General features: G+C 38.9%; 2 protein-coding genes across 9 annotated transcripts in view; one reads left to right on the top strand and one right to left on the bottom strand.

Annotated features, from left to right (window-relative positions):
* Positions 1-11,656, top strand: part of LOC140729709 (carbohydrate sulfotransferase 1-like) — a 94,099-nt gene extending 82,443 nt beyond the window's left edge. For 2 of the 3 annotated variants that reach the window (XM_073049808.1, XM_073049809.1), the window contains exon 3: positions 11,386-11,656. In XM_073049808.1, coding sequence (XP_072905909.1) covers positions 11,386-11,529 — 144 coding nt within the window. In that variant the 3' untranslated portion in view covers positions 11,530-11,656. Of the gene's footprint in view, positions 1-841; positions 2,724-11,385 lie in introns of those variants that run through there. The other variant, XM_073049810.1, reaches the window with a different exon arrangement.
* The window catches only part of LOC140729710 (transmembrane protein 263-like), a 298,254-nt gene that overhangs the window by 34,082 nt on the left and 242,964 nt on the right, over positions 1-21,208 (bottom strand). The window lies entirely within an intron of this gene.

Here is a 21,208-nt window from a genome sequence, read left to right as displayed (position 1 = left end):
CATCTTTTCAAAACTACATATATTGCAGGTTCAAAGTCTACAAAACCTGTCTACTCGCATAGCCCACTGATTGAAACCATAAAATGTGCAATCCATCATACCATACACTTATGATCTGAACTGGTCAGCACTAATAGATCAGTAAAGCATGACAACAGAGTTTCATGGTGATTACAAGGAAATTGTTGTTTGTGCACTCATTGATAGCTTGAGCTGGATGTATTCCATATCAGGATAAATTATGTTGCTTTACATAAAAAATAAAATATATAATGTTAGAAATATTCAGAAGGACAGAATCTGTGGAGGGACCAAATGAGTTAATGATTCAGTTGATACATTTACATGGTTGGCTGCTCTCTAATCCATTGAGAATTTCTAGCATTTCTGTTTTTATTTCCAGAATTTCCATTAAAAATACTTCACTATTTTTGTTCAGAAATTGGGCTCTTTAAGTTAATTTTGCTCATTTATTGTTTCTATTTCATATTTTTATTTCCAAAAATAAACTTTATTTATAATAAAATATATTAAAGGATAAACAGAGTGCAAAGCTCTCAACATTCTTTGTATCATTTGGTCAATATGCACTCCATGGCCACTTTAACAGGCACCTTCTGTAACTAATAAAGTGGACATTGAATATATGTTCATGATCATCTGCTGTGTAGCCCATCCACTTCTGCACACCACTGTTGTAACGTGTGATTATTTGAGTTACTGTCGCCTTCCTGTGAGTTTGAACCCGTCTGGCCATTCTTTTCTGACCTCTCTCATTAACAGGGTGTTTTCACCTATAGATCTGTCGCTCACTGGATTTTTCTTTTGTTTCTCATCATAGGCCCCCTGCTGGACCCCCTGCAGTTTGCTTATCAGGCAAATAGGTCAGTGGATGACGCAGTCAACATGGGACTGCATTACATTCTACAACACCTCGACAACCCAGGAACTTCGATAAGGGTCCTGTTTGTTGACTTCAGCTCCATGTTTAACACCATCGTCCAAGAAATCCTCCACTCCAAACTCACCCAGCTTATTGTCTCCCCCACCATCTGTCAGTAGATCACAAGCTTCCTCACTGACAGGGTGCAGCAAGTGAGGCTGGGGAGCATCATCTCTAGCATCAGTACCGGTGCCCCCCAGGGATGCATGCTCTCCCCACTGCTCTTCTCCCTTTACACTAATGACTGCACCTCACAAGGATCCATCTGTTAAACTCCTGAAGTTTGCAGACGACATAACTGTCATTGGCCTTATCCGAGACTGTGATGAGTCTGCATACAGACGGGAGGTGGAACGGCTGGTCCTCTGGTGTGGTCAGAACAATCTGGAGCTAAATACGCTTGAGACTGTGGAGATGACAGTGGACTTCAGGAGCAGCCCCCCAATACTCCCCCCACTCACTATACTCAACAGTATTGTGTCTGCTGTGGAGACCTTCAGATTTCTGGGTGTCACAATCTCCCAGGACCTGAAGTGGACACCCAATGCGGACACTCTTATCAAAAAGGCTCAGCAGAGGTTGTATTTCGTATTTCCTACGTCAACTCAGGAAGTACAACCTGCCTCAGGAGCTGCTGATTCAATTCTATTCAGGAATAATCCAGTCTGTTCTCTGTTCATCCATCACTGTCTGGTTTGGATCAGCTACCAAACAAGACAAGAATAGACTCCAAAGAACCGTCGGGGCTGCGGAAAGGATTATTGGTGTGAAGCTGCCCTTGATCCAGGACTTATATGCAGCTAGAGTCAGGAAGCGAGCATGCAGCATTATTGTAGACCCATCACACCCTGGACATCATCTGTTCCAACTCCTTCCTTCTGGTAGATGCTTTAGATCACTGTATGCCAGGACAAATAGGTGCAAGAGCAGTTTCTTTCCGTATGCTATCAGTCTTATGAACACTTGAATTTTAGTCTATTATAAATCAAGTCCACCTGTACATTCAATGAGGTGGACCTCATTGTGTATAATTTATGATTATTTGCACTATTGTTTTTGTTTGCTTTTAATTCTGTACAGAGAGCTCAGGGAAACCAGCATCAAATTCCCTGTATGTGTCCTCATACTTGGCAATAATAATGGATTCTGATTCTGATTCTGCAACTCTAATGAACATTGTGTGTGAAAATCCCAGGAGATAAGCAATTTCTTAAATACTCATACCACCTTGTTTAGTACACAATCAACAATCATTCCATGTTGATGTTACTGAGATCACATGGAGCTGGAATCAAAGATTTTTGTCTGGAAGGACTTTTCCACAAAAATCTGGTAATGTGGCAATGTCCTGTGTCTGGGATGCACTGCCAAAGTGGTAAAAGGCCATTTCGGAGACTTGTAGAGAAGTACTTGGATGAATGAAAATTGAGGGCTGCAGGCTATGCAGGAGGAAAAGGCTAGATTGATCATGAAGTAGTTAGAAAGTTGGCACAATATCATAGATCATAAAACAAAGAATGGACAGAACCTGTTATTACTAGCGTAACACAAATTGTTTTTGGTCATTTTCCATCACAAAGGGCTGATTGACAGTGTCCTAAAGTCATGCAAATTGTTGTGTCTCTGTCATGAGTGTCATTTATTTCATCAGAGCAAAGGATCTGAAACTCTGAGAAAACAAATCCTTTCTCTCTTAAGAAGCCAACTTACTTCTGAGTATTCCCATATCTCAGAAGTATATAAACTACTATCTATAAAATCTGACGCATCCATTGATTTAAAACAGCAATGAATCTTGCCTGACAGACCAAATAGACCAAGATGTTCAAAATACTTTTATATATTGTTTGGTGCTTGAAAGTTAACCACTTCCATTTATTATTAAACTCTCATTAAAAAAGTAAACCCAGAATACAGCTTTTTATGTTCCACTTTGCAGTATATTGTTGCTCTGAGTACCACATGTTGAAGAAAATTAGTTCACAGCATCTCCATCTAAAAGGTCCCCATCAATGATTCATTGGAGTCAGCCAGCTACTCTGCGAGACTGCAACACAGTTCAATCAAACCTCCCCTCTTGGCCACTTTGAACATCACTTTTCTAGTTGTTTTCTAAGGAATTCAAAGATTTGACACTGGTCAAAGTAATTATTGTACTTATGGAACGGTTCTCCTCATCTGGGGCGGCACAGAGCTTAGTGGTTAGCACAACGCTTTACAGTATCAGCGACCTGAGTTCAATTTCTGCTGCTGCCTGTAAGGAGTTTGTATGCTCTCTCCGTGACAGCGTGGGTTTACTCCCACAGTTCAAAGATGTGCCAATTAGTAGTTTAATTGGTCATTGTAAATTTTCTTGTGATTAGGCTAGGATTAAATTGGGGGATTGTTGGGTAGTATGGCTCGAAGGGCTGAAAGGGCCTATTCTGCACTGTATAGATACAAATAGAACTGACTATCACATATTTTTCACTTAGATGTACTGCTTTTTGTGGAACACAGCAGTAAAAAAAATGAGCAAGTTTAAGGTAACTGCGAGAATCACTAAGAAAATATTTGTGCAAGTTCTAAATGTAAATCAGACAATGATTTTTGATATCATCTATTTCAACTGGACTTTTGGCAGAATGCTTCATGCTCAAGTCACCAACAAATGAAAGACGCCTGTCCAAATACACAGTGCTATTCCAATGAACGAAAGGTGATAGAGAAATATACAAACAAATCTAATCAATTAATATCAAATGTCTTGCAGGAGTTTTCTCATCAAAAACATACCCAATCTAGCAAACACTAATGAAAAGAACAAGCATAGTAATTAGATTCTTCAAAGGCTTTTAACATGCACATTGAAATTTATTCTACATTCCTGTTACATAAGCAGGTGTGATTTAAAAATAAAGCACCATTTAATATAATTAATGCATTTAAACTCGATAGCAAAGTGGGCCAACAAATCTTATACTGCCGCACCACCCAGCTGTGCAGAGGATGATGTTACAGTTAGTTCTCAGAATAGCTGAGTCCAAGTCCCCTGCAGGTGTCAGTGAATATCAGTCAAATCAAGTTAGCATGGAGTAAAGGTGGGAACAAGTGGGAATGAAAGGACTCTTCAAGCTACTGAGTCACAAAGACAAAAAGAAACAAGCATAGATCACTCAAAACAACAGCACACAATATCCTTACTTTTATACTTGTCTGACAAGCATCAATTTTCTCAACAGAATATAAAACATAGAACAGTACTGCGGAGGAAAAGGCCATTCAACCCACAACATATGTGCTGACCATGACACCAATCTAAACTACACTAAATATAGAGAGAAACTGCAGAAGTTGGGTATTATTTGAATGCTGAAATCTTTCCATTGCAACAAAGATGACAAAAATGATAATCCCCAAAGATCAATGCTGACAACAAAGGAGAAAGAATATTATAAAGGAAGAATATATTCTGTTCTGGCTCTTTCTCCACAAATGCTCTTGACAGGTATATAAAATTTACTTCCCATGTTTTCTTCCCATGTTTTCCTACATATCAGTAGGAAACATTGTTTCACAGATTTACTGCTTTAAATAAACTTTATAGACTCAAGATGATCTGTAAACATTAACGGCTTAGTCACAATAACAGAACAGAGAAAGTTAGAATCATGTATTGATCTGACTGAGATAAGTCCACTCTAATGTCTGCTTTTCAAACATGTTCACTTATTGTGAGCCCACTCAGTGAATACTGACAACATGACCAGCAGCTAATCAGACTCACAGGGCCACAGTGCTGATGCTCTTGCTGTAGTTTCACCTTCCTACTTTACATTGTACCCATAAATACAAAGATATGATTTGGATGACTGAACACAAGAGAACCATCAACTTCACTGTAGCCCAGGGGTTCCCAACCATTTTTCTGCCATGGACCAATGCCATTAAGCAGGTTGGGAGCCCCTGCTGTCGTCTAACTACAAAAACCAAAAAGCACCCACTATTAATGATCATTTGAAAAGAAAAGTGACAAAAATTTGCATTAAGTTTGTATTTTCATCATTGGTAACATACAATTTATTTGGTGGTACAAAAATTCCAATAATTTGTATGGCAATTTGTGATGTAAACCTCTTACTTTAACTATTTGCCAGTGTACTTTGCACACGCATCATCACCTGGGCACTGTGTGTACATTATCTTTGCCAAGACGAGCAACAGCTCACAGATTAATACACCAACAGACGAGGCTAGCATGACTGTATCGGTCCTTTGGACAAGCTCCTGAATTAATCCAACTTCTCTGCTCTGTTCCACAGCTCTATTTTAGATTTGGTTTACTTATTAGATTAGATTTAGTTATTAATCACACGTACATGGAAACATACAATGAAATGTGTCATTTGCGTTAGCATCCAACACAATCTGAGCATGTGCTGGGGCAACCCCCAAATGTCACCACACATTCCAGCAGCAACATGGCATGTCCACAATGTTCAACAGAACAACACACAGACAACAAACATCAAGCAACCAACAGCAAAACATACCCCTTTCCCACCTTCCCACCCACACACACAGAAGGCCTCAAACCCTAGGACAGGCTTCCTCCGGGCCTCCGACCTCCAGACTTGCAAACATTGGGCCTCTGACCTCTGTAGTTACTAACCTTGGGGGTTTGAACCCAGAACTCGCTGATCATGGACCTCTGACCTTAAGAACTGCCAACTGACCTCAGGGCTGCAATCATAACACCAGCTGACCCATGACCTTCAAGCCTCAGGACTCACTGACATTGGGATCACTAGGCCTTGTTCTCTGGGCCCACAGAACTTAGACTTCCTTTCTCAGGAATCACTGGCCTCTGACCTTAGAATGCTCTAACCTGAACTCTGCCCTCCAGCTCTTTCCCATAACACTTCATTAACTACCCAATCCCTGTCCCATAACTTCCCACACTGTCTCAAAAATACAGTCCTATGAACCTAAACACTAAGTCTGGAATTTTAATTTCTAAAAGTTACAGACAGTGAATTACAATCTTAACGACGCTGCAGAAAATAGATCTCAGTTCCCTTGCAGTATTTTTTGTAAGTTTTTTTAAATTCTGTATCCTCTGGTTTTCAACCATTGCTCCTGCAGGAACATCATTTGATACTTTTGTGCATATTCATTAAATTCATTGACTTTCCCTGCTATGAGAACAATATTTCAAACCTTTCCAAAAATGCATGACAATAGCACATGATTCAGACCTTGTTCCCTGTAAATAAAAATCTGTCTGTGATAAATTACTGAAGCATAAACCACCATGACTGAATATGCTGAAGCAATCAAACTACAGCTGTGCTCCTGTTGATTCAGAATTACTTGATTCCTTGTTCACTGGAGTACATGGTGCCACTTCCATTAGTATTGGATCATATTTGCCCATTTCAATAGTGCTAAGTTAAATACTCCATGAACTGAGAAATATAAACAGCAATCGATTCCCTCAAAGAATTACAAATTGTATGAATACAAATATACTTTGGTGCACATAGACCAGTCAAAATGAAGAGAAAAATTGAGTTCACCTTGTTCATTATCTATGAAGCATCTTTAAAAGGTCAAATTCTACCCTACATCTAAATGTCATATTTCCAATGCTTACAGTAATACAATGACATTTAAAGGGTCAAGAAAAAGGTTAAAATATTCTTCAAAAAATCTGTATTCTTAAAATTTTTATATTTTGCTAAGTTTCACTGAAATGTCATTCTTCATCAGTTGACAGGAGGGTCATTCACTGAATCATTCATGTTTCATAAGGTTCAATTATTTAATTTTAAACATTTCATTTTTTTTTAAATGCCATTATCCAAAGAGTCTCACATCAAGTCCTAATGATCACCCGGAGCACACTAAAGCTGTCTGTTCAAAGGAAACAGATAATAAAGTACAAACATTTCCTCAAATGCTCCAATTGTTAATGATAAAATTATGTAGACTGTAAATTCCTTTTGAAGTACTATTTTGTGAAATGCTCACTAAAAGGTACCAGAAAAAAGCTTTGTTTTCAATGTAATAATATCACATTTGTTGGATATTTGTTGGATAAATCTGTCACACAGATTTAGGCAGATACTTTGTCAAATAGCCTTACCTTTCTCTGCACAACTCAAATGAATTTTGACTGACAAAGATAACCTTCTCATCTTTCCACTTAAGTCTGGTACTTTAACATTAACCTAACAAAGAGATTCAGTATGCCAAGAGCACATGCTGTTTCTGTAGGAATGACAAAATAAGTCCACATCTGCTACCATTTTGTGATGCTTACATTGTTAAAGCAATGCCAGTTGGCCCATCTCCTTATTTGATAAGGCACCTGAATCATGTGTGAGAGAAGCTGTGTTTTAATGAAAATATATCTTTCACTGAACAGAGCTATCCCCCCCATGGCAATCATGATGAAAATGAAATGTCTAGACAATGATTTTTTTTAACTTCTGTATCATCATCACTGGGTCAAAATCCTGGAAGTCCCTTAGAGCATTGCGGGTAATATCCTGACCTCGAGGAGTGCAGTGATTCAAGGCTACAGCTCACCAGCACCTTCTCAAAGGGAACTATGGATGGTCAATTAAATGCTTCTTTCATCTGTGAAGTCCACATCCCGTGAATAAAAAAAATCTGTTGCAGCACTATTGCTACAACTGAAGATATAAAGACTAAACTCAATTTAGTTCACTCGAAACAAGGATCTCATATGTAAACTTAATGAACAAGTAAGGTAAACATGGGAATGGATGGCTGACTTTCGTAAGGTACCAGAAACAATAGAACATGTGATATCTGTGCCACAGATATTCATTAGAATGTAGGAAGCTGTTTAGGTAGATCTGGGATGCCTCAGCTACAGGATATCCTGGCATCTGAAGCACGAATGGTTAAGTCATATAGGGCCCTGGTGAACTGTTTAATTAAAACAAATTTGGGAGACAGGATCTGATCCCCATCATAGCTCCTGTCATACTCACTGTATTACAGTAGGTGACGGCAATGCACCTTCCTGTTGGATGTGAGTCGCCATTAGCAGAGGAAGAAGATGATGATGTAGATTGTGAGGAGGATACAAAGAAGCCTTGAGGTAAAATAGAGAGGCCAAGTAGATGACATAGCAAATGGAACATGTATAAAACAAGTAATTATCTGCATTGGTAGAACAAATATTGTCCTGCATTGGAGGGAGTGGTGAGAGATTGAAAGCCACAGTGCTCAGAGGGACTCGGGTGCCCCTGTCCATGAATCACTAAAAGTAAGCATGCAAATACAGCACACAATTGGGAAGGCAAAGAATATGTTTGTTTACTGAAGACATAAGAGACTGCAGATGTAATCTGGAGCATGAAACAAAATGTACAGGTCTAGTATCTCTGCTTAAGGAAGGATATACCCACAAATGAAGGAGCTGAATGGCAAAAGAGACACATGGGGTCAAATGGCCATTATTGATTCTCTTTCTTATCTGTGTTCTTATAGATTGTGATTAACTGTGGAATGTCAGGATATTCTGAAATACATACATATTTCGATTTATTTTGAACTACCTTTTGCAAACTATGGTGGTACGTGATTAGGAAAAGCAAACCATTGCTTAGAATAAAACTGTAAGACTAGGCCATCAAGAGCCATTTCTGATACAGTAAACAGCTGCAAAACTAGGGCGACAAAGAATCTGCAGTGAAGTTAATGGTAGATCGTGGATGAATGGCCATGTGATCCTGACCTGTGAAGAGCTAAATGGTCAATCAATACAGAACATAATCCGCAGTAACAGGCTGGCCACTCACAACCAATTAAATGAAATAGACTACATTTAAGGAACGTTGATTGAGAACCCTTTATTTAGGCATTAAGGGAAAAAAGCTGAATATATGGAAGAAATATTCATCTAGATTTAATGACTGCATGGAAGGTTAAAAGAAAACAGACCATGGATAATGTCACCAGTGTCCAAGAGCCTCCAGAAATGAAACACTATGAGGTACTGATGAACGATTGATGGGAAGTACTGAATTTTGCACTTCAAGGTGAAGCTAAGAAATCAGATGGTAAATAGAAGTACTGTAGCTGTATATAGAGCTAAACAAGTCTTAAATCAAGGGGATACAAGTATTATTGTCAGAATGGTTCATGAAAGGAGATGAAGTACCCTTTGAGGAAAGAGTAAATTTTATTCAGGAGCAGGCAGATCAAAAGAAGATTAAAGCATATAACATTATCAAATTGTTAGCATACTTGGCTTTCTACTGATTCAAAGACATGATGAATATCACATAAGACAACAGGAAGAAACTGAAAATTATAAGCAAGACCGCTCCCATGAAATGGAGGCATAAGATTCTGCAGCTGTTACGCAATAAGTTTGCAGGCTGTTGGCACATCTCAAGAACCGCAAGCTACAAAATATATATTGTAAAAGCTTAGGGCTGAAAAATCAATCCATAAATAGAAAGTAGAGGATGCAAAAGGGTGCCTAGGTAAGCTATCAAGCAATCTTGGGGAGAAACAAACCCTTTATATGTCTAACCCAAGAACTGCACAAGAGCTTGGGCAAACAGGAGGCAAAAGTATGTTATAAAAATGGCCAACTGGGTACAATAAGGATGTAGGCAGTCAACATATTCTGTGAAGTGTCCAAGTCTTATAATGGTTGATCCAAAAGGTGATCCTCCACTTAAGTTCCATTGCCATTCTTGGTAAACAGTCATAAAGTTTTCGATGATTATTTTTTCAACAATGATTTTGAAGATTTGAGGTCTTCTCTGCAGCTCTATTATCTATTCAGAGACCTAACACTAGAGTACGTCAAATTCACAGCTTAGGAGGGGTTAAGCTGGTCAAATAGACCCATGCTACTATTATGCTAGATCTAAAAATCATTAATTCTTCCCTTTATCATTGGAAATGTTCACTTCTATAAGCTTTTTCTGTGGTCAGTAACTCAACTTTTGGTTCAAACTACCTTAAATAGTATGAACAATTCCACAAGTGACCAAAATATTCTTTAGAAGTCAGAAAATATTTCAGTTCCCAATTTTTTATAATAATCATTTATAAGTTGCATGTAAAGAACTTTTTTTCTTGATTTGTATATCCTGTTGTAATAAACATTTGGGATACAAATAATTAGAACATTAACCACAGACAATGGTTTTTTTTAAAAGCAGGAAACTTCTTAGCAGCTGTGAAGAATTGAAAGACTTTAGAGATTAGATGATGCCTTAAAGGCTAAATTCTGAAATGGAAATAGACAACTGTTTGGTATTCTGTGACATTTGTGGGACATTTCTAGTATTCAGATTGATCAAATGAGAATATGCTTGTAATTTTGATCCTGCAGAAATATATGATTAATGTTTTAAAAGCATTAATTTAATTCATACATTCTCAATCAAAAGGCAGGTAAGTTACACCATCAAATGAGATTTTTTTTCAAAGCTAAATATGAACTCGGTTAAATTACCTAGCTATAATTCACCAATGTATATTAGCTTGATATTAAATTTAAGTCAGAAATGGTTGAGAACAGTTAATTAATTACTTCTCTCAGGAAAATGTGTGTCCTTGTCAATTAAAATCTTATGTGAATTGTCTTTGTTAACCTGACTGAGACTAAGACAGAGAGACTCCATTTCCGCAGATCCTCTGTAATCCAGAGTAACAAACAGAAAATGCTGGAGGAACTAAGCAGGTCGGGCAGTATTCCTGGAGAAGAATAAACAGTTGATGTTTTGGGAGACATACAATTCCTCCCTTCCCTGTACATTCAAAATTAATAATGTTGGGGATCTCCATAGTTGAGGAATAAATTGTTCAAATGAAGCAACAAAAGGAAAAGAGCTCACAAGATGTAGTATTTCAATAACCACAGTCAATGAAATCAAGTAGATTCTGATGAAGATCATCCAAGCACATTGAACTGTGTTTCTGTAAGGATTGAAGGACAGATGGAAATGGGATTTATGGGCTCAGAACAAACCGCTCTGTATCTCACAGACACAAGAAACAAAGGGCTACAAGATCCTCATAACCTATCTAATTTTTAACAAAAAAAAACACTGGATGTTTTTGTATTATCCAGGAACTGGGCCAATGTTTTTTGGCGCCATAATTACTTCAATGTGATTACTGCAAGATTGTGAGTACTGAATGGTGAGATAAAACGTTCAATATTTGTCACTTCTTATTGGATAAGCTATTGCAGAATATGTTATGCTGAGTCCCTGATCATAAAGACAAGTCACTTTCTGAAATTACAGATGCTTGAAGTAGATTAAATAGAATTTTCAAGACAAATTGATACCAAGATAAACTAAAGGGTGAGTTGAAAGATTAAATAAAGTACAGATCAGATACATTCTAATAACAGCGTAGGTCCACAGGGTTAACTTTTCTCTCTTCTTTGTTTTCAGCTGTTTTCTGAAAGGTCAGTGTTGTTATCCTTTGCACTGAATCTTTGCTTTGAATTGGTGGACTGGACTGTATTCAGGGATTCATCGTCAAATCTGAATGAGTATGCTACAGCTCTGTCACTGACTTCATTAAAACCTGTGTAGATGAGTGTGTGCCTACAAAAGCCATGCGTGAGTGAAACAGGAGATTTGTAGTCTGCTGAGGGCTAGAGCTGTGGCATTCAAGGCTGGAGACTCAGGACTACAAAAGAAAACCAGGTACAACATGGATTGCTATCTCAAGAGCAAAGAACAATTTCGAATGAGGTCGGAGGCGAAATTGGAAATTGGATGCAAGTCAACTCTGGCAGGCTTTTGCTTCCTACAAAGCGAAACCTTTAGGGATATTAGAAACTTGGTTCGAAAAAAGAGGGATGTCTACAATAGATATAGGCAGCATGGAGTAAAGGAATTGCTCGAGGAATATAAAGAATGTAAAAGGAAACTTAAGAAAGAGATTAGAAAAGCTAAAAGAAGTTACGAGTTTGGTTTGGCAAATAAGGTGGAAGTAAATCCGAAAGGCTTCTACAGTTATATTAAAAGCAAGAGGATAGTGAGGGATAAAATTGGTCCCTTAGAGAATCAGGGTGGTCAGCTATGTGTGGAGCCGAGGGAGATGGGAGAGATTTTGAACGATTTCTTCTCTTCGGTATTCACTAAGGAGAAGGATATTGAATGGTGTAAGGTGTGGGAAACAAGTAAGGAAGTTATGGAACCTATGACAATTAAAGAGGTGGAAGTACTGGCGCTTTTAAGAAATTTAAAAGTGGATAAATCTCCGGGTCCTGACCGGATATTCCCCAAGACCTTGAGGGAAGTTTGTGTAGAGATAGCAGGAGCTCTGACGGAGATCTTTCAGATGTCATTAGAAACAGGGATTGTGCCGGAGGATTGGCGTATTGCTCATGTGGTTCCATTGTTTAAAAAGGGTTCTAGAAGTAAGCCTGGCAATTATAGACCTGTCAGTTTGACATCAGTGGTGGGTAAATTAATGGAAAGTATTCTTAGAGATAGTATTTATAATTATCTGGATAGACAGGATCTGATAGGAGTAGCCAGCATGGATTTGTGCGTGGAAGGTCATGTTTGACAAACCTTATTGAATTTTTTGAAGTAGTTACGAGGAATGTTGACGAGGGTAAGGCAGTGGATGTAGTCTATATGGACTTCAGCAAGGCCTTTGACAAAGTTCCACATGGAAGGTTAGTTAAGAAGGTTCAGTCGTTAGGTATTAATGCTGGAGTAATAAAATGGATTCAACAGTGGCTAGATGGGAGATGCCAGAGAGTAGTGGTGGATAATTGTTTATCGGGATGGAGGCCGGTGACTAGCGGGGTGCCTCAGGGATCTGTTTTGGGCCCAATGTTGTTTGTAATATACATAAATGATCTGGATGATGGGGTGGTAAATTGGATTAGTAAGTATGCTGATGATACTAAGGTAGGAGGTGTTGTGGATAATGAGGTGGGTTTTCAAAGCTTGCAGGGAGATTTATGCCGGTTAGAAGAATGGGCTGAACGTTGGCAGATGGAGTTTAATGCTGAGAAGTGTGAGGTTCTACATTTTGGCAGGAATAATCCAAATAGAACATACAGGGTAAATGGTAGGGCATTGAGGAATGCAGTGGAACAGAGAGATCTAGGAATAACAGTGCATAGTTCCCTGAAGGTGGAGTCTCATGTAGATAGGGTGGTGAAGAAGGCTTTTGGAACGCTGGCCTTTATAAATCAGAGCATTGAGTACAGAAGTTGGGATGTAATGTTAAAATTGTACAAGGCATTGGTAAGGCCAAATTTGGAATATTGTGTACAGTTCTGGTCACCGAATTATAGGAAAGATATCAATAAATTAGAGAGAGTGCAGAGACGATTTACTAGGATGTTACCTGGGTTTCAGCACTTAAGTTACAGAGAAAGGTTGAACAAGTTAGGTCTCTATTCATTGGAGCGTAGAAGGTTGAGGGGGGATTTGATCGAGGTATTTAAAATGTTGAGAGGGATAGATAGAGTTGACGTGAATAGGCTGTTTCCATTGAGAGTAGGGGAGATTCAAACGAGAGGACATGATTTGAGAGTTAGGGGGCAAAAGTTTAAGAGAAACACGAGGGGGTATTTCTTTACTCAGAGAGTGATAGCTGTGTGGAATGAGCTTCCTGTAGAAGTAGTAGAGGCCAGTTCAGTTGTGTCATTTAAGGTAAAATTGGATAGGTATATGGATAGGAAAGGAGTGGAGGGTTATGGGCTGAGTGCGGGTAGGTGGGACTAGGTGAGATTAAGAGTTCGGCACGGACTAGGAGGGCCGGAATGGCCTGTTTCCGTGCTGTGATTGTTATATGGTTATATGGTTATATCATGAAAGGCAGTGATGTTTCACTCCCAGATGTGCTCAACACCTTTTACGCACACTTTGAAAGGGAGAATTAAACTACAGCTATGAGTATCCCTGCAGCCCCTGATGACACTGTGATCCCTGTCTTGGAAGTTCATGTCAGACTGTCTTTCATGAGGATGAAACCTTGCCGGGTGACTGGCCCCAACAGAGTAGGGCTCTGAAAACTTCTGCCAAACAAATAGTAGGTGAGTTTAAAGATATTTTCAACATCTCATTGCTACAGTTGGAAGTTCCCAAATGCTTTAAGAGTAACAATTATACCTGTGCCCAAGAAGAGCAGGGTGAGCTGCCTTAACGACCATTATCCATAGTACTCACATCTACAGCAATGAAGTGTTTTGAGAAGTTCATTATGGCTAGAACCTGGACTCACTGCAATTTGCCTATCATGTCAATGGCAGATGCATCTAATTAGCTCTTCATACGGCCTTGGATCACCTGGACAATACAAATATCTATGTCAGGATGTTTTTTTATTGACTACAGCTCAGCATTTAACACAGTTATTTCTACAGTTCTGATCAAAAAGCTCCAAAACCTGGGCTTCAATACCTCCCTCTGCAAATGGATCCTCAACTTCCTAACTGGAAGATCACAATCTGTGCCAATCGGAAATAACATCTTCACATCGCTGACAATCAACACTGGCACATCTCAAGGATCTGTACTTAACTGACTGCTCTACTCTCTCTACACCCATGACTGTGTGGCCAAACACAGCTCAAATGCCATCTATAAATTTGCTGATGACACAACTATTGTTGGCAGAATTTCAGATGGTGTCAAGAGGCATACAGGAGCGAGTTATGTCAGCTAGTTGAGTGGTGTTGCAGCAACAACCAAAGAACTGATTGTGGACTTCAGGAAGGGTAAACAAGGGAACACACACCAGTCCTCACAAAGGGATCAGAAATGGAAAGATTGAGCAATTTCAAGTTCTTGGCTAACAATATCTCCAAGGATCTATCCTGGCGACAACATATTGATGCAGTTACAATGAAGGCATGACAGCATCTATATTTCATTAGGAGTTTGAGGAGATTATGTATATCACCAAATTTCTATAGGTGTACCACAGAGCATTTCAACTGGCTGCATCACCGTCTGTGGGATGGGGGGGGGGGTGGCTACTGAAGACATCCCACCTGTCCCAGAAGTTCTGGGAGTCTCCCGCATATTGATAGCGGCTCCCTGACACCCGCAAATTATATACAATATCCCGGAAATTGATTTTTTTTGAGAGAGAGACAGAGAGAGAGAGAGAGCACACCATGGCAGACTGTTCCAAAAAAAGAAAATATAAAACGTACTTCACCCCAGACTACACTAAAGTGTACCCCTGCCTAATAGGGGTAAAAAATAATGACAACGTTGCTTACTGCACTGTTTGCAACAGTGACTTTCCTATTGCCCATGGTGGGTTAAATGACTGTTGAGGTGAGTTTAACAGGTATCATTCGTTCATTAGCATAGCTAATGCTATTTAAACTAGCTGGCTAGCTGCTAAGGAGCTACTCTATTACAGACATCCCACCTGTCCTGGAAGTTCTGGGAGTCTTCTGCAAATTGATGGTGCTATCTCCCTGAAATGAGTTTTTGCAGGGTAGGATGTCTGCTACTGCACAGGATAGAAATATGCTACAGAGACTTGTGCACTTAGTCAGCTCAATCATGGGCACCAGCCTCTGTAATATCCAGGCCATCTTAAAAGAGCGATGTCTCAAAAAGGCAGCATCCATCATTAAGGACCGCCATTACAAGAAGTGCTCTTTTCTCATTGCTATTATCAGGAAGGAAGTACAGGATCCTGAAGGCACACACTCAACAATTCAGGAACAGCTTCTTCCCCTTTGTCGTCCAATTTCTGAATGGACATAGAACCCATGAACACTACTGCACTACTACTTTTATTTTTATGCTTGCACTACATATTTAACTATTTAATATATATACTTACTGTAATCCATGTTTTTTTTCCTATTATTAAGTATTGCATTGCACTGCTGCTGCAAAAATGGCAAATTTTATGAGATATGCCAGTGATATTAAACCTGATTCTGAAAAGAACCCAAACAAGTTAATCAAGTGAAAGTCAAGTTGGAATTTAATGATGATATAACAACTGATAAATAACTTTTATGAATAAATAAATGATTTACCTTCGATTTGTCCATTTACATGTAGCTATATACTATTGCAAGTGATCTGTCCTGGGCCCAACACATTGGTGCAATCACAAAGAAGGCATGCCAGTGGCCATACCTCATTAGGATTTTGTGGAGATTTGGTATGTCACCAAAAACTCGAGCAAATTTCTACAGATGTACTGTGGAGAGCATACTGCCGGCTATGGAGGCTTCAATGGACAAGATCAAAAGACACATCGACACAGCCAGCACCATCACAGGCACAGCTCTCCCCACCATCTAGGGCATCTTCAAATAGTGGTATCCACCACCATCTGGGATATTCCATCTTCTTGTTACTACCATTAAGGAGGAGTTACTAGAGTCTGAAGACCCACACTGAACATTTTAGAAAAGCTTCTGTCCCTTTGCCATCAGATTTCTGTACAGTCCATTAACACTACCTCACTAATACTCTTTCACATTATTTATTGTAACTTATGGCAATTTTTATGTCTTGTACTGTCCTACTGCTAAAAAACAACAAATTTCACAACATATGTCAGTGATAACAAAATTGCTTTTAACTCTGATTGAGAAAAGTTGCTATAAGGGCCTCCATTACTCATCTTTGCTGCAGGTGATTAATCAAAAGAGAGAGAAATGTAAGAAGTGGAGCAGAAGTACTGGTCAGCATGAACTTGGTGGGCTGACATGATCCCTTTTTTTTCCTGTTTTATGATTTTATGTCTTGAGAGGTAGGCCAATTCTGCTCTGCCATTCACTATGATTATAGCTGATATTCCAAATTCAGTACCATTTCATGCTTCTCACTACAGTGTTTCAAACTTTTAATTTAAAAAAATATTAAAATTCTTGAATATACTGAATGATTTACTTTCAACTTCTTTCTGTGGTTAAGAATTCCACAGGCTCACTCTTAAATTGCTCATACCTTTTCAGTCCATGTCATCATTAACATTGTTTTCCTCATTTAATCTGTCCAGTCCAGTTAGATTTTTATAGGTTTCTATGAGATCCCTAGTGAATACGAGCTAGTTTCTCTTCATACAGCAATCCTGCCATTCTGGAATCAGCCTGGTGAACTTTCAGTGAAATCCTTCCATAAAAGAACATTCTTCTTCAGACAAGGAGACTTAAACTGCACCAAGAACCTCTTCTGTGGAAACCGTGGCTCTTCATCTCAAAATTGCTCCTGGTTTGGCTTTAGTTTTCTGCATTTATTCAGTGCATACTGAATCTGGAAAATTCTCAGTGAGCATCCTCATAAATATTATTTATATCTTTAATTTTCAAATACGTATCCTAAGTATTCTCTGTCTTTCAAAATAATGACTGTGGCAACAAAGGTTCAAAAAATAAATGGACTGCATCAATGTATTCAGTGTTTCTGTACAGCACTACATAACAAGGATATTAAAAGTGACGAATTAAAGTTCCACGTATCAAAAAACTGCATTTTCTAACAAAATCCTACTTGAAAAGACTGCTGAACCCTTGACAATGAACAGTGTTGAAACAGAATTAGGAAAGTTTATACTTACCTACCTCTTGAGAAAAAATGATCATAGACATGAAAGCATGATATTTAAGATTTTGCAAATGCATTGTTCCTAAAGGTTATTCAAGTAAAAATCATTTAACTGGTTTATTTAACTCTAGTTTAGCTCTGTTAATGTGAAAGTGCTCTGTGTTTTCACTGTCCAGCACATTTCTACGGATGTATGGTGGAGAGCATTGTGTTCAGTTGCATTGCCACCTGGTATGGAAGCCTCAATATGCAGGATCAAGAGAGGCTGTAGATGGTTGTAGACTCAGTAAACTCTATCACAGGAACAAACCTCGCACCATCGAGGACACTTCCAAAAGGCAGTGCTTCAAGAAAGACCCTCACCATCCAGGATATGCCCTCTTCTCATTACTACCATCGGAGAGGAGGTACAGGAGCCCGAAGACCCACATTCAATATTTTAGGAATAGCTTCTTTCCCTCTGCCATCAGATCGCCAAATGGTCAATTTACCTATGAACACTATCTCACTATTCCTGATTTGCACTATTTATTTATTATAATTTATAGTAATTCTTATGTTCTTATGCTGCAGAACAAATTTTACGACCTGAATCTGATGCCAAGTGATTTGAAGTATTATAAACTTTACTACTCTATACTTTATAATCTTTATTACTCAAACCAGTTTCACCAGATGCCATCAGCAGTAAGCAATGAATGGATTATGCTTGTTGGCACCATGAATCCCCAATGACCTGCAGTAATTCTGGTTCAAATTTGTTAAGTGTAATTGGCAGAGGGATTCCTCCATTGCAAGATGCCATGGACGCATTTGATGTACTGGCTCAAGTGGATGAACCTATTGGCAGAAATCAAAGAGATGCCTCCAGCTTTTTCCCCCATCAGTTAAAGTAATAAAACCTTTGGATTGCTTCCAATTGTTCCCAATTCTGGCGAGGAAACCATGGATTGGTCAGCTAGCCAGAAAAAAGAGAATAACTGCTTCATTTTCAGATTGGGAGGCTGTAACAAGATAGGTGATGCAGGGATGGCACTTGGCCCCAGCTGCTCATTATCTATATCAATGTGGATGAAGAGACCTAGTGTGATACATCCAAGTTTGTAGATGATAATAATTTTCTGTGACAATGTTGTTTCTGAGGAGGATACAAAAGGGCTTTGGAGGGCGGTAAGCTAAGCAAATGGGAAAGGTTGTGGGAAATGTAATATTACATGGAAAAATACAAGGTAGAAAACACTGTATTTTTAAATGGTAAGAGATTGAAAGACAAAAAATATTCTTAAAAGATTTGAAAAAAGGGAACAGTAAAAAACTGAGATATACCATTGATACGTTGTACATACAATACGGCAGATGAGGAAAGTACAAACTCATAGGGTGGTGGAAGAGCAGGCCTGTAGAGAGCAAGATAGATATGATTGGCAACTCCATTTGTCTCAATGGAAAGACTTCTTGGCTGAGGAAAAAGAAGACAGATCAGAAGCACTAATGTGGCTAGTGAAACATATATGGCATGTTTGAAATAAAAAAATTGGAATTTTTGTTGCTTGGGCTTCAAAGATTCAGGACCAACCTTGCTGAATTTCAGGTCATAACTCAATTATTGAGGAGTGGCTGCACACACGCAGCTGGAACTGAGACTTTTGGAAAAACAAATTTTGTTGCCTGGTGTTTAGTTGGTACATAAAGAGCTGGAGTGGAAAAGCAATTACTTTGAAATGTATGGCATCAAGTCGGACTGGGACTTTCAGAATCAGATTTCCCAAGAGACTGTATGGTGTTGGGAAATCTATAAACCCTCGCTGCTCACTGAGCACTGAACTCAACATTGGGATTAAAGCTGCTGAGAAGGGTACTATTGCTTGGCAAAATGACATCTAGCCGCAGAGGCTAAAAACCAGCTAGCTATTTGACCCACACTTCTCAACCACAAACTTACCACAGAATATTAGGCTATAGTTCCTTGGACAGTCAATGATCTTGTATCCTATGGAGATCTTCACTCCACAGCTTCTAATCTCAGAGACCCCAAACTTGCAGAACCTATTTCTATCCCTGTCTCAAGCAGAACTGTCCCAGCAGGCACAGAGCTTAGCCTGATTTTGTCCCACAGAAACTATATCTAGCTGGCTTGACTTTGTCATTTCTAAGCTTAATAACTATATTCCATATTAATAATATTCACTATCCTCCACTCTGCTGTCTCCTGAACTGTAGCTAACAAATACACAAAATCTCCATTAGATTTCCAGCAATCTCCCCCTTTGAAGGTTGCTGAGACTCTGATAGAGATTGGAAAACAAAATGCAGACTGGGTGACGACTTTGTGCAACACTTGTATTTAGCCTGTAGGGACAATTCTGACTTATATTTTTGACCCTACTCTCATTCTGAGCTGTGGCCTCCTGGCCGAATGCAAACTTAAGGCACAACACATAGCTTTCCATTTGAGCAATCTTCAGTATTCAATATTGAATCCTACAACATATTTCCTTCCAGACATATCCCACAACCCTACTTTGTGCACCTTTTCAAACTGTGTCTGCATTCTCATGCTCTAGCTGTCCTTATAACTAAATAATTTTTGCTCAAATTTTCCTCTAACTCTTCCCATTAACCACATAACTTCTACTTACCTCCATATGATTCTGGCCTCACACTATTCCCTTTGACCAATCAAACCTCTCTTTAGCTTAAAACAAACTTGTTTTCTTTCTTTCCAAGTTTTAGCAAAATATCTTCTATATCAAAATTAATCTTGTTTAATTTTCCAAATATGCTCCCTGACCTGCTCAGTTTTTAAAAAAAAAAATTTTTAATTAGTTTTTCAAAACATTTTACAAAATTAAAAACCCCAAATCCCAATGGGAGCATTAATACAGTGCAAGATTAAGCATACAATAACAATATGCTACAAAGGAAGAGAATTTAACAAAAAAGCACCTAAATTGAAGACAAGTGAGCTTAGTGTCCTCCCCAAGCCCCACAACACAAGAAAAAAACAACTCCAGACCAACCACCACACAGTATAAAGAGTATAAGTCCAGACAGTCAAACTCCCAGACTGTGAATACACTTAGCAACAGAGGATAATAATGCCTGCTACCAGAAAAAAAAAGGGAGCTGAAAGCAAGGGACCGAAAAGAAGAAAAAAAAGAAAAAAAAACCCTAGTCAAGAGGAAGGTTATGAAAGTACTCGATAAAAGGTCCCTAGACCTTATGGAACTTTAGATCCGAATTAAGAACTGAATAATGAATTTTTTCGAGGTCCAAGCAGGCCATAATGTCGTTAAGCCATTGCGCATGAGTGGGCAGGGCAACATCTCTCCATCTAAGGAGGATCAAGCGTCTCGCCAGGAGAGAGGCAAAGGATAGTATTCGGCATTTGGTCGGACCCAGACATAAATCTGTCTCGCCCCAAAAACCGAACAGAGCAATTAAGGGGTTAGGTTCTAGGTGCTGATTCAGAATACCCGATAATGTACTGAAGACATCTTTCCAGAATTTCTCCAAGCTAGGACAGAACCAGTACATATGGATGACAGAGGCCACGCCCCTCTTGGATTTATCACAGAGTGGACTAATGCCAGGGTAGAATCGAGATAGCTTAGATTTAGACATATGGGCTCTATGAACAATCTTAAACTGTAAGAGGCAATGGCGAGCACAAAGGGAGGTTGAGTTAACCGATTTGAGAACTGAGTCCCAGCTC

This window comes from Hemitrygon akajei, chromosome 6 (assembly GCF_048418815.1).
Source record: "Hemitrygon akajei chromosome 6, sHemAka1.3, whole genome shotgun sequence".
NCBI lineage: Eukaryota > Metazoa > Chordata > Chondrichthyes > Myliobatiformes > Dasyatidae > Hemitrygon > Hemitrygon akajei.
This window is presented reverse-complemented; position numbering and strand designations above follow the sequence as displayed.